At 37.9% G+C, this 11,045-nt stretch overlaps 1 protein-coding gene and 1 pseudogene across 2 annotated transcripts; one reads left to right on the top strand and one right to left on the bottom strand.

Annotated features, from left to right (window-relative positions):
• Positions 1–212: 212 nt before the first annotated feature.
• On the bottom strand, positions 213–4,489 carry LOC120440462 (sterile alpha motif domain-containing protein 3-like). Of its 2 annotated transcripts, XM_039613026.1 has the most exons (9): positions 4,334–4,489; positions 3,204–3,399; positions 2,876–3,034; positions 2,630–2,717; positions 2,279–2,434; positions 1,611–1,817; positions 1,176–1,347; positions 971–1,050; positions 213–866 (listed from the first exon to the last, which is right to left on the bottom strand). In XM_039613026.1, exons 1-9 carry the CDS (start codon positions 4,449–4,451, stop codon positions 570–572), a joined length of 1,473 nt encoding a protein of 490 aa, XP_039468960.1. In that variant the 5' UTR covers positions 4,452–4,489; the 3' UTR covers positions 213–569. The 2 variants fall into 2 exon arrangements, with proteins under 2 accessions (XP_039468960.1, XP_039468961.1); XM_039613027.1 differs by lacking the exon at positions 2,279–2,434 and having other exon boundaries at positions 214–866.
• A 4,311-nt stretch (positions 4,490–8,800) lies between these two features.
• LOC120440541 lies at positions 8,801–9,658 on the top strand (annotated as a pseudogene).
• Positions 9,659–11,045: the final 1,387 nt, after the last annotated feature.

Here is an 11,045-nt window from a genome sequence, read left to right as displayed (position 1 = left end):
GGAGATCGAATAGCTGTTGAAGCCTTCTCAAAAAATTCATTTGAATGCAGGACATTTTTAAGCTCTGGACACAAAGACACGTCAAGACCCATTTTCTCTAAATGATATGCTATAAAAGCATCGTAGTTCTCCTTGAAAAAACACATCAGAAATTTTCGTCTTCCACAATTTCTTCCTGAACAGAGACTGGTAAAGAATTTTCTCTCTGCACTTAAGAATGAACTTGAAAAGATTGTCTCTGAAATTTATCAAAAATTCATCCCAGGATGGAGGGGTTTCAATATTTTCAGTTATGTCATTTGCAAATTCATTTGGGTGTGGACTGACTGCCTCCTGCTCATTTTCATCCAAGTCTTTATGGGGACACAACACCTGTTCTCTGTGTTTCCTATACACATGTCGTCTGAAAGATTCATATTTTTTGAAGGAAGAACAGCAGTCACTGAGTCCACAAGTTATATCAAAATTGTCATCATGGGAATGAATAAGTCCTATGTGCTGAATAAGCTTTGTCAAACTAAAGGTTCTTCTGCCACATTTGGAGCACTGATATGGCTGAGGCATGGTGGTCAATACAGAAGATTTATTTGTCTGGTCACTGTGATTGGCAGAGGCTGGTCCTCACCCTCATCTATTTTCACAATGTACTTTTGGAGAAAAATCAGGGTGTTCTTCAGATGTTTTGGGTAAGCAAGGTTGAAGACAAAATACAAGCAGAAGGAAGAGATGATTCCTTCAAAAATACACGAGGTTCTGCACACTTCACTGCCATCCAACTTCACAATGTTTGGAGCGCTTCTGGAGAACACTGGTTTCCAGTCTTCTTGAAGTAGCTGAACAGTTGGATAGGGGGTTTTAGGATGAACCTTTGAAGTCAAAAGAGAAGGTAGAGGAAAGCAATATCTTAGTCTCTTAACAAAAGATACATTTGTTTTCCTTTTATATAGACTAAATATTTTAATACACACACCTCTCCAAGTATGACAAAGAGATCCAGTTTCTCCTTGAAGACATATGGCAGGAATAAAAGTGCAGCCCTTGTGTCAAGATCTGCCAAAAAACAAAAACAAAAAAAAACACAAGATCACCCATGCATTTTATCTGGCATTTCCAGTTACCTATAAAAATACTATAAAATGGAAGCCTTGAAGTTAAAAAAAAAAAAAAGCAAATACCTGGTAGGTCATCAGTGAGAGCCTCCTCTCTTGCATCAAGGTAGAGCTGGTAGAGTGGGGTTTTCCCTCGTGTAAGGTCAATCACCTTTGCTGCAACACATGAGAGCCCTTCACGAAATCGCTGGCTTACATTACCCGTTGTTGGTTGGATCCACCCGAGTTCGTTGCACAGCTACAAGTAAAAAATTCATTTTCAGTACAAAATAACAGTGTATGAAAATGAAATAATCTAAAGTTGATATTAATTATGTATGGTGCCGCATAATTATTTTTTATAGAATTTAACAACAATACTGTCAGAAGTTACATGAACATACAAAAAAAGGGAAAGAGGGAGAGATGAAGAAAGCAAGGTCAAGGGCAAATAAAATTTACTACAATAAACATGTTAAATGTGACAGCTATTTCCAAGTTCAATTCAGCTTTCTGACTTACACCAGTAGGCATCCCTAAGAAGGGGTACTTCTTCAACACATCCTCCACAGGCATACCATCTGCAATCTCTTTTTGCCGCCAAGCAAACGTTTGCTGCATACGGTTATGAACCACCATGGTATCGGGTTGCATCCTCTGATATTGGCACTGTAAGACCTTTAAGTGGGCGTCTATGGATAATAAATCCTCTCCTTGGACACATGGTCCCTTGAAAGAAAGCAAGAGTGAGAAGAGAAAGTCAAAACAGATTAGAAACCCAACATAAGACTAAATATACAATTAGAGCTGACACGATCTGTGCATCACAAAGAACTCGTATCGGTTAAAGTTAACCGATACCATGAACCAATATTTAAAATATGGAAACTCTGAAATAATTACACATAAAATCTTAATTATTAACTTGAAATTTTAGTTTTGGAGTCATATTTTTTTTTAATTTTTTAAAAAAAAAAATCTAGTTCATCCTCTTTTAGCGCCTTCCAATTAATATTTTTTGTGAGGTAGAAGTATTAGCACTGGTACTTTGTATTAGCAAGTGCTCTAATCCAAGTATTGGTATTGTTTCGGTTTGAAAAAAGGGGTACAGTTGCATCCCGAATCCTTAGTTTTAGATGTAATAACAGATGCAAGAACATTTTATAGCTCAAGATGTCCCTCACACCAACCTGACAAACATTTCTCTGACTTGTTCGTTGACATTTATTAGGCTGCCCTCTCCTCGTAGAACCAAACTTCTCCTTACAACGCCTCACTGCCTCACTGTCGACTAGTGGTGCCCGCTCAGATTTGAATTTACGTCTCAAAGACATATGCCATGTGTGCTTGTTGAACAGAAACATAAGTTACTGTAAAAACAATCTACACAAAATACACCCAACAAAGAATCAGTAAACATACTTCATACAAACCTACTGAGAGGCTACAGATTGTCTTACTAACAAAATAAGATCGAAAAAAGCTTTACTTTTACTTTGTAATCTTGAAGGAACCTTATGCAAATTTTAAATTTAACTTACATAACCATTTCCTTCACGATCCTTGAGGAAAGGGTACTTCATTACCAGCGTCTTCACAGCTTGCACATATTCAGAATTTGTGGGATACCTGTAATATCAGAAGAAACATAAGTGTTAGAGTAACTGCTGACAAACAAACTTTATCAAGTGTCAGTTATTGTTTCTTAGTAATGTAGCGTTTATTTTCAATATGACAGATTCAGCTTTTTCTAAAGCAACAAGCTAACATTACCCTGATTAACTTACATAGTATACTGTGCCACAGCTTCATATAGAACTCTGATTATTGTGTGTCTGTCCCTTGGATTTTTATGGCACGGTTCTTTGTTGTCCAGTTTTAGTTGCAGATTTTTGGGAAATCTTGGAATTTCAAAAGAGGCTGGCAGTCTCAAAGTATTTTCATTGCTGTGAAAACAGTTAAGTGTTTGTTTTTATTCCGTGAATTGAAGTATAAAACACTACAGTAGCAATACATATGGTAGGAACAATGATCATATTAACTAAATCCTAAAAGTGCATAACGGCCAACATGTATGCTTCAGACATACTAACTTCATTATAAATAAGAAAATACCTTATTGAAGTTGACGAAGTAGATGGTTGCCAGTCTTCTGGAGAGACAGTCTGTAGAGTCAGCGTCACTGAAGATTCCTTCATCCTTGACACAAATTGGTTGAATTTAACCTGCTTTTTGAAGGATCCTTGGAAAAGGTATGCAACCATAGTCTCAGTAAGACCGCAGTCAACTGTGTCACCATCAACCTCATTGTCTGCAAGATAAATGGTAGTACATACTCTAAATTCCATGTAAGGATATTTATCACCACATTTTTACATGGGTAAAAACCGTATATCACACACATTAAAACCTTTTGTACAACTTCTTTCAGTTCAAAGAAATATTCATTAAAAAAATCAGTAAATTAAATAAAATAAACCAACATTTTAGAGTGAATCCTCTCGATATGCAAAGTTTTCATTTTTAAATTTAGATGTTTGTTTGGGACTACTGGACACAGGAGAGCAGAGTCTGAGCATGCTTTTGTGCCCTTTCAAGTTTGGAAGAAAAAAAAGACTAGAATGCTGTAATTTGTTAATATTCACTACTAAGGTGACTCCTTTCTCCAGATTTCCGACAGTTTCTGCCGTCTGCTCTTTCAGACCGATTACTTATAGCAATAACACCCGCAGGACCGTATTACAAGCTCAGATTACATGCTGAAAAAGTTCCCACATTGCTTAAAACGCGACTATCAAACCCCAGCTGCGACACCCTTGTTATATTTTAAACAAGTGCGGCGTCAAGATATTTCCTTTAAACGTTATATTCAGCCGCCCATGTGTGTTGATGGCCTTGGAATGGGTGTAAAACGTAAATTTATTAAACCATTAATACACTAACGGTAAACTGAATTCAGCTACCAGGGAATCAAATTTCGCGCCGTTCCGCTGCGCAGGGGTTACCGAAACCATAGACTGTGGCCGAACCACATATATAAGTTCAAACTTATACAAATACTATGTGTACACATTTTTCAGAACTGTGACCTCAACTTTACACATGAAACGTTTGTAAAAACGTTTGTAAAAAGACATAATTTGAGCTAAGAGAATGCCGAAACTAGCTAAATTGCTAATATACGTTAAGCTAGGCTAAACCAATAATTAGTATTTACGCTACATTTTTCTTTAAATAAAACTTACCTCTGAAACGCTGAGCTTCAGCTTCGGTGACATCTAAGCCCCACTCTTGTATTTTTGTTAAGAGTTCCTCGGTTGAAAGTGAACAGAGCACACCAGGACTTGCAAGTTCGTAATCCATCTCCTTCCGTTGATAAAACAAAATGGCACCTGCTGCATTTACAGAAAGTTCTAGAATCCACCAGCTATTCGTTGAGTTTCTTCTTCTACTTTTTGTTTGATGTTGTGAGGATGGTCTCGACTCGCACTCCGAGTTCAATAAGGGTGCTTTTTTGCAATTCATCCAGTTATACTTTAAAAAAAAACACTCTCTTAAAAAAATGTTTAAATGCATTTTTACTTTTTTTCTTTCAAATAAATTCATTGTTCTTAAAGCAGCTTAAAAATAAGGGGTGTTGAGGGAATACAAAAACAACAACAGCAATGAAAATAATAAAAAATAAAATAAAAACACTAAAATATATGCTTAAATCAATACAGTTGCAAATAAACTACTGTCAAACATAATTTTAAAAAACCCCCCTCTAATCAAAAAGAGCTTAATCAACCTGTACTTTATCTTTTGAAAGAATGGGTACAAATAAGTACTTTTCACAATTAAGGAACATGTATGTACCTTTCAGACGCTAAAAAAGGTACAGATAGTTACCCCGAGGTCCAATATTTGTCCTTAGACTGAATTAATGTCATTTTTGTACCTTGGGGCACAGTAATGTACCCCTTCCGTACCCCTATTTCTGACTGTGTAGGGCATATACTTTTATGGCTTGCATCTAATTTCTACTGTTCACGTGGCTTTTCAGCACCTGTTTTATCTTCTGGAGATATTTGGCTGGATTGGCCTTTTGTGTTTTTATCATTGTTCCCGTTGGCCTGTGGGATATCCAGGTAGTTGTAGCCGTCCTCCATATCTACTATCTTGCCTTCTGGCAACTCCACCCCTTCAGATCACCCTCCTTCTTTTTCCAACCATTTTGCCAATCTTATCCAGTCCAAACCAGAACTAACATTATAAAGCAGATACTCAAATTAAGCAACAACTCATGTAGCTATCATTTAGAATCCATAACTGATAATCAAAAAGTAATTTGAATCAACATCGGAGGTAGCAAAAGTACAGACTTTCTTTACTTAAGAAGAAGTAGAGATACCTGTGTTTAAAAATACTCCAGTCAGATTAAATGCAAATTCAGCTCGGCTGCACTGTGCACCAATCACAGTGCTTTACTATGAATTCACCACATTAATGCAAATTAAGCTACCCACTAACGTGCAACATTTGAATAACACAAAGTTAGCACAGCTTAGCTGTATAAAGAAAACTTGTGATAATATATATAATTTATCACAACACACGATATACAAATTCAACATGTCATTGAAAATGATGACATCATATGTAAGCTTTAAATTTGCAGTTTAATTAAGTTTGCCCTTACCTTTAAATATAACCTCTCTTCTTCCTCTGCTGTTCTCTCTGTCTTCCTACATCTTTCTCCATCTCTGAGTGAAGTTAGTGCTCTCTCATTTCTCTCCCTGGAAATACAGCAGCTAGATCTTTAGCTAGAAACACACTGTGTGACAAAATGCAGACAAACAGTTTGTGTGATTGCTGATGTTTGTTTAGCTGATAGAAAGATTACATTTCAAATTACCCAACACTTAAAAATGCCACTCTTTTCATGCTTCCTCCCTTTTGTAGAACTAGATTCTGATGTATCACAAACACAACATACTTAGACTTACACTCCTTTCCCCACTTTAACTCTCAAAGTAACAAGTCTGTTAGAAAATGTAAGAAGTGGAAAGTATAGATATTTATGTAAAATGTAGGGAGTAAAGCAAAAAGTTGTCAGAAATTAAAATGCTCAACTAAAGTACAGAATCCTGAAAATTCTACTTAAATAGAATAATATAGGTATTTTTACTTTGTTACTTCCCACCTCTGGTCACCATTAGATGTCACAAAGTGTGGAGTGCAGAGATGAGAACTCAAATGCAAAATTCACAAAACACATTTAATTTAACAACAATATGAAGTCCAACAGGTAATAAAAAGTTCAAAAGCACAGAGAGAAAACCTCAGAAAATTTCACACAAGGCATTGGTGACAGAAAATAATCTACACAGGAATTCATGACTCATGTTCAGTGCTATCGTTACAAAAAAATGAAAAAAATCTTTATAGACCCTTTGATATAACCTGCGCAAGCGATTGTTTTCCAACGAAGGGCAAAGTGACTTCTTATGTTTCCATGTGGTTTTTTTTTTATGTCCAATATATTTAGACATAAAAAGATATGCCTGAAATCTGTTTAGTACAGGTAAATAGTAGAGATGGCACGATACCACTTTTTTATGTCCGATACCGATACCGATATCATAAATTTGGATATCTGCCGATACCGATATGAATCCGATATAGTGTGTTTTTAATCAATAAAACTGTTTTTTAATATCTTGCTGCATTTTGTATAAGTTCATACTCAAGTTTAAATAAACAACAACACTAAAGCTATTCTGTTATACCTGTATGTAAAAAATACACTGCACCCAAAATATTTTATAGTTCAGCAACACTGATCAATCTAATAAACTTAAACCTACTCCATCCTCCCTATTCTGGTATTTTAAAGAGTATAGCAGAAATATTAAGCAACCTAACTAATAGGGTTGCAAACTCCCAGCAAAAAAAAAAATAGGGAACCACCTCCCACCCTCCACCTCATGATGCTTAATCGATGTAATCAACTTTAATTTGAAGCAGGGTGAAAAAAAATGCACAGAATTAAATTATTTTTCAAGAATAATTAAATAGATTCAACATCTTTCTTCAACAGAATTGCAGAATTCACAGATGGTACCTTCTCAAAGAAAAAAGTACTATAGCTTACTAGGGTATATTAGACTTAACAGTTACTATATATAGTAATGGACTTCTATACATTTTACATCAGATTAAAACTTTGGGTGTAAGATTCAGATAATTATTTATTAAAAGCTAGACATTTTAAATGAGAATAAGAAAGAAAAGTATGTCTTTGTGCCCCCTTTTCCCTGTTCATGCCCTATCGGCCCCCCTGGCTAAACTTTGCTAGATCCGCCCCTGCACAGTTACCAGCCGTCAGCTGCGTAGAAAAGGATCCTGGTGTAGAAAGTAATATTAAATAAATTCTAACAACAGCTTATCAAGCTTAAAGGTGCTGCTGTTGTTCCGCCGCTGGTTTCCTCTTTCTGGTGCAAAGTGGGCCAAAAACAAAGAAGAGAGACGGACTCGCGACAGAAAAGCCGATCAGCTGATCATTAAGCAGTTTCACATTGAAGTAGCCGCAGGAAGGTGAGGGAGAGAGAGAGGCAGTCGCTCCATATATCGGTTGTTAAGCTTAACATGGGAACGCTTTACAAACATTCAGAGATGAACTTACACACTTGCTTTACTTCTCTCTGGGATAACTTCCTCGGAGATGAAATGCTGATTTGGTAGCCAGGCTACAAATACACACAGCCGCTCTATCACATGAGCATACTGCTCAGACGTGCTACGGTTATGAGCCGAGTTACGCCGTGTTGCAAGTTTTGTGAGGTGTTTTTTTTTTTTTATATTTAATGTATCGGATTACATTTTTAATTTCTCACCGATATCCGATCCAGTAATTTACGTCAGTATCGGACCGATACCGATACGCAATATCGGATCGGTCCATCTCTAGTAAATAGCCTGTAGTAAACGCAAATTACAAAGGGGTTATGTGTATAACAAAGAAATGACCTGTTTTTTAAGTATTGTCATGACTGTATTATCTCCCTCCAGGAATTTGTTGCCATTTATGAGTCCTTATATTGATGCTATCAATATTGTTCCTTATACTGAGGCAATAGTTGTTATTCTTTCACTGACAAATTCAAAAACTGCAGCAAAAAAGTAGCTGGAAACATACAACAGAAATTGGCAGTACTAAAGAGGCCGATCACAATAGCTGTGGGCTGTGTTCACCTGGCTTGTAGTTACATCATTAAGGAGGTGCACATCAAGTTGCTCCATAGGTTATGGCGCAGGGTTTCAGAGGAGTGTTGATATAGTGCAGAATTCCCACTGAAGCATACATCTTCAGTATCAGTGAGCTCTAACTCAAATGTTGTGAAGCTGTGCACTTGGTTAACAATGGTATAGAAAGGTTTTCTAACTCACCACTTTTATCTTTGTCTTTCTTGTCTTTTTTTTAGGGAGCTTGTCCAGAGCATCTTTCCACAGAAAAAGACCTTATTTCATTCCTGGTTTCAGCTCCTGGTTCTGTTTTGTGTTTTGGCCTTAGGCTTGTGTTACACCCTGTCCAGCAGCTCACTGTCATTATGGCAGAACTTCCCACTGCAGGAACACTACCAGTGGTTTTTAAACCAAAGCAGTAGGGTTAATGCACCTGCTTATCACATTCATCCCAAACACAAAGTTATATTAAACAAAACCACTGAACCTTCGACTCGACTGTGCGATCTACCTCCCTTCAGTACCATCAAGCCTATCCACGCAACTACCATTTTCTTATGGATAACACAGAGGTTTGCAAGAACAAGATCCCATTCCTGGTCCTCATGGTTCCAGTGGCACCAAAAATGTGGCAGCTCGGGACGCGATCCGGCAGACATGGGGCAAAGAAAACACAGTTCAGGGTGAGCTGGTACTCACTTTATTTATGCTGGGTGTCTCTAGAAGATGATGTTGAGAAGCTCAAACAGGAAAATTTGCAGCACCATGACCTGATCCAGAGTGACTTCATAGACAGTTATCTAAACCTAACAATCAAAACCATGGTGATCATGGACTGGCTAACTACACACTGTCCTGCAGCAGCCTATGCCATGAAGATTGACTCTGACATGTTTCTGAATGCTGACAATCTAGTAATCATGCTAAAACAGCCGGGCATCCCCAAGACAAACTACCTGACAGGGATGCTTATGTGGAACAGACCAGTCATTCGTTCCAAGAACTCCAAGTGGTATGTGCCTGAGGAAATGTATCCAGAGTCTGAATACCCGACCTACACGCTGGGTATGGGATATGTCTTTTCCAATGATCTTCCAGAGAAATTTGTGGAAATCTCAAAATCAATCAAACCCTTTAACATTGAGGATGCTTATATTGGGATGTGCATGAAAAAGCTTGGACTTGCCCCCACGGCACCACCAAAAGCCTCACAGTTCAAGGCCTATAACTCTGCATATAATCGCTGTGAATTCTCCCAGGTCATCACATACATTCTTGGTTCTTCTAAACAGCTGCTGGATTATTGGACAGACCTGAAAAAGCCTGGGCCACCTTGTTCTTAACACCTTAACTTTAAGCTAGAGTTTTAATGTATTTATAGATTGTTATACACTACTGAAGTTATTTATTTTTTTTAAATGTGATTTAGGGTTACTTGTTTGGAAAGGTGAAGGTGAACAATTGCTTGATGTGTAAGGTTTTATAGGTTTACCAGGTCTGATCAGGGTGCACTTTTACATGTGTGATTATCAGTGTTGGGACTAACGCGTTATTAAGTAACGCGTTACAGTAACTACGTTATTATTGTGGTAACGAGCACGGTAACTAGTTATTATGCCAAAACCAGGAACGCGTTACTCGTTACTGGGATTTAGATAGGCTCGTTACTCGTTACTTCGTGTGGTGGATATCGCGGAGCTTCCACAGATTCAATAACATTAGCAAGTGGTGGAGGCCAGCAGGTGGATGAAGGAAAAGGGAGGCAAGAGGAGAGACCCGAAGCGGCCGCCGGTCCGAGTGTCAGGTGAACTGAACTTCAGGTAAGAAGTTATGACCTGCAGTCTATCGGAGTCAGATATAAACCAAGTTTAGGTGGAGTTTATTTTCGGTATGCTGACATTTTCGTACTGCGTGCTAGCTAGCATGACGGAGTTTCTATACAGCTGGGTGGGTGCTATGTTACTGATGTTGAACTTTATTTTGTTCATACGGTTAATTATTAGAGTTGCCAACCGTCCCGTAAAAAACAGAATCGTCTCGTTTTCAGAGAAAATATTACGCGTTTCGTACTGAGGTGAAAAGGAACACAGTTTGTCCCGGACTTCAGCTACAATGAAAAAGACACAAAGCTGGAGCTGCACAGCTGCCTCTTCTTCTCTCATTCTCTCCTGTTTCTACTTCAATCACGAAACTGATCAATGATCAGCTGATCGGCTTTGCTCTCTTGTTTATTTATCGCTCACTTTGCGCCAGAAAGAGGAAACCAGCGGAGGTCGCGCTAAACAACAGCAGCACGTTTAAGCTTGATCAGCTATTGTTAGAATTTATTTAATATTAATTTCTAGTATCAGCTGATGTTTGCTGGAGCCACAGCTGTAAAGCTGCTGGTCATGATATCGGTTTGGTTATCTGGTGAGAGGGAAACATGAAGATGAAACCAGGAGATGTCCTTACTGAATCATCAGAGCTGAACAGGTGATGGAGAAACAGGTTTACCTTTTAGGTGACATGAATTAGTTGAAGGGAAGTTATGAACCGTTTCTGAGAGACAAATAACACCAGGATCCTTTTCTAAGTAGCTGACAGCTGGTAACTGTGCAGGGGCGGGTCTAGCAAAGTGTTGCCAGGGGGCAGGTAGGGCATTAACAGGGAAAGGGGGGGACAAGGAAATACTTTTCTTTATTATTCTCATTTAAAATGTCTCGCTTTTAAAAAAAAAAAATTATCTGA

Source organism: Oreochromis aureus, linkage group 6 (genome assembly GCF_013358895.1).
Source record: "Oreochromis aureus strain Israel breed Guangdong linkage group 6, ZZ_aureus, whole genome shotgun sequence".
NCBI classification, from domain to species: Eukaryota; Metazoa; Chordata; class Actinopteri; order Cichliformes; family Cichlidae; genus Oreochromis; species Oreochromis aureus.
This window is presented reverse-complemented; position numbering and strand designations above follow the sequence as displayed.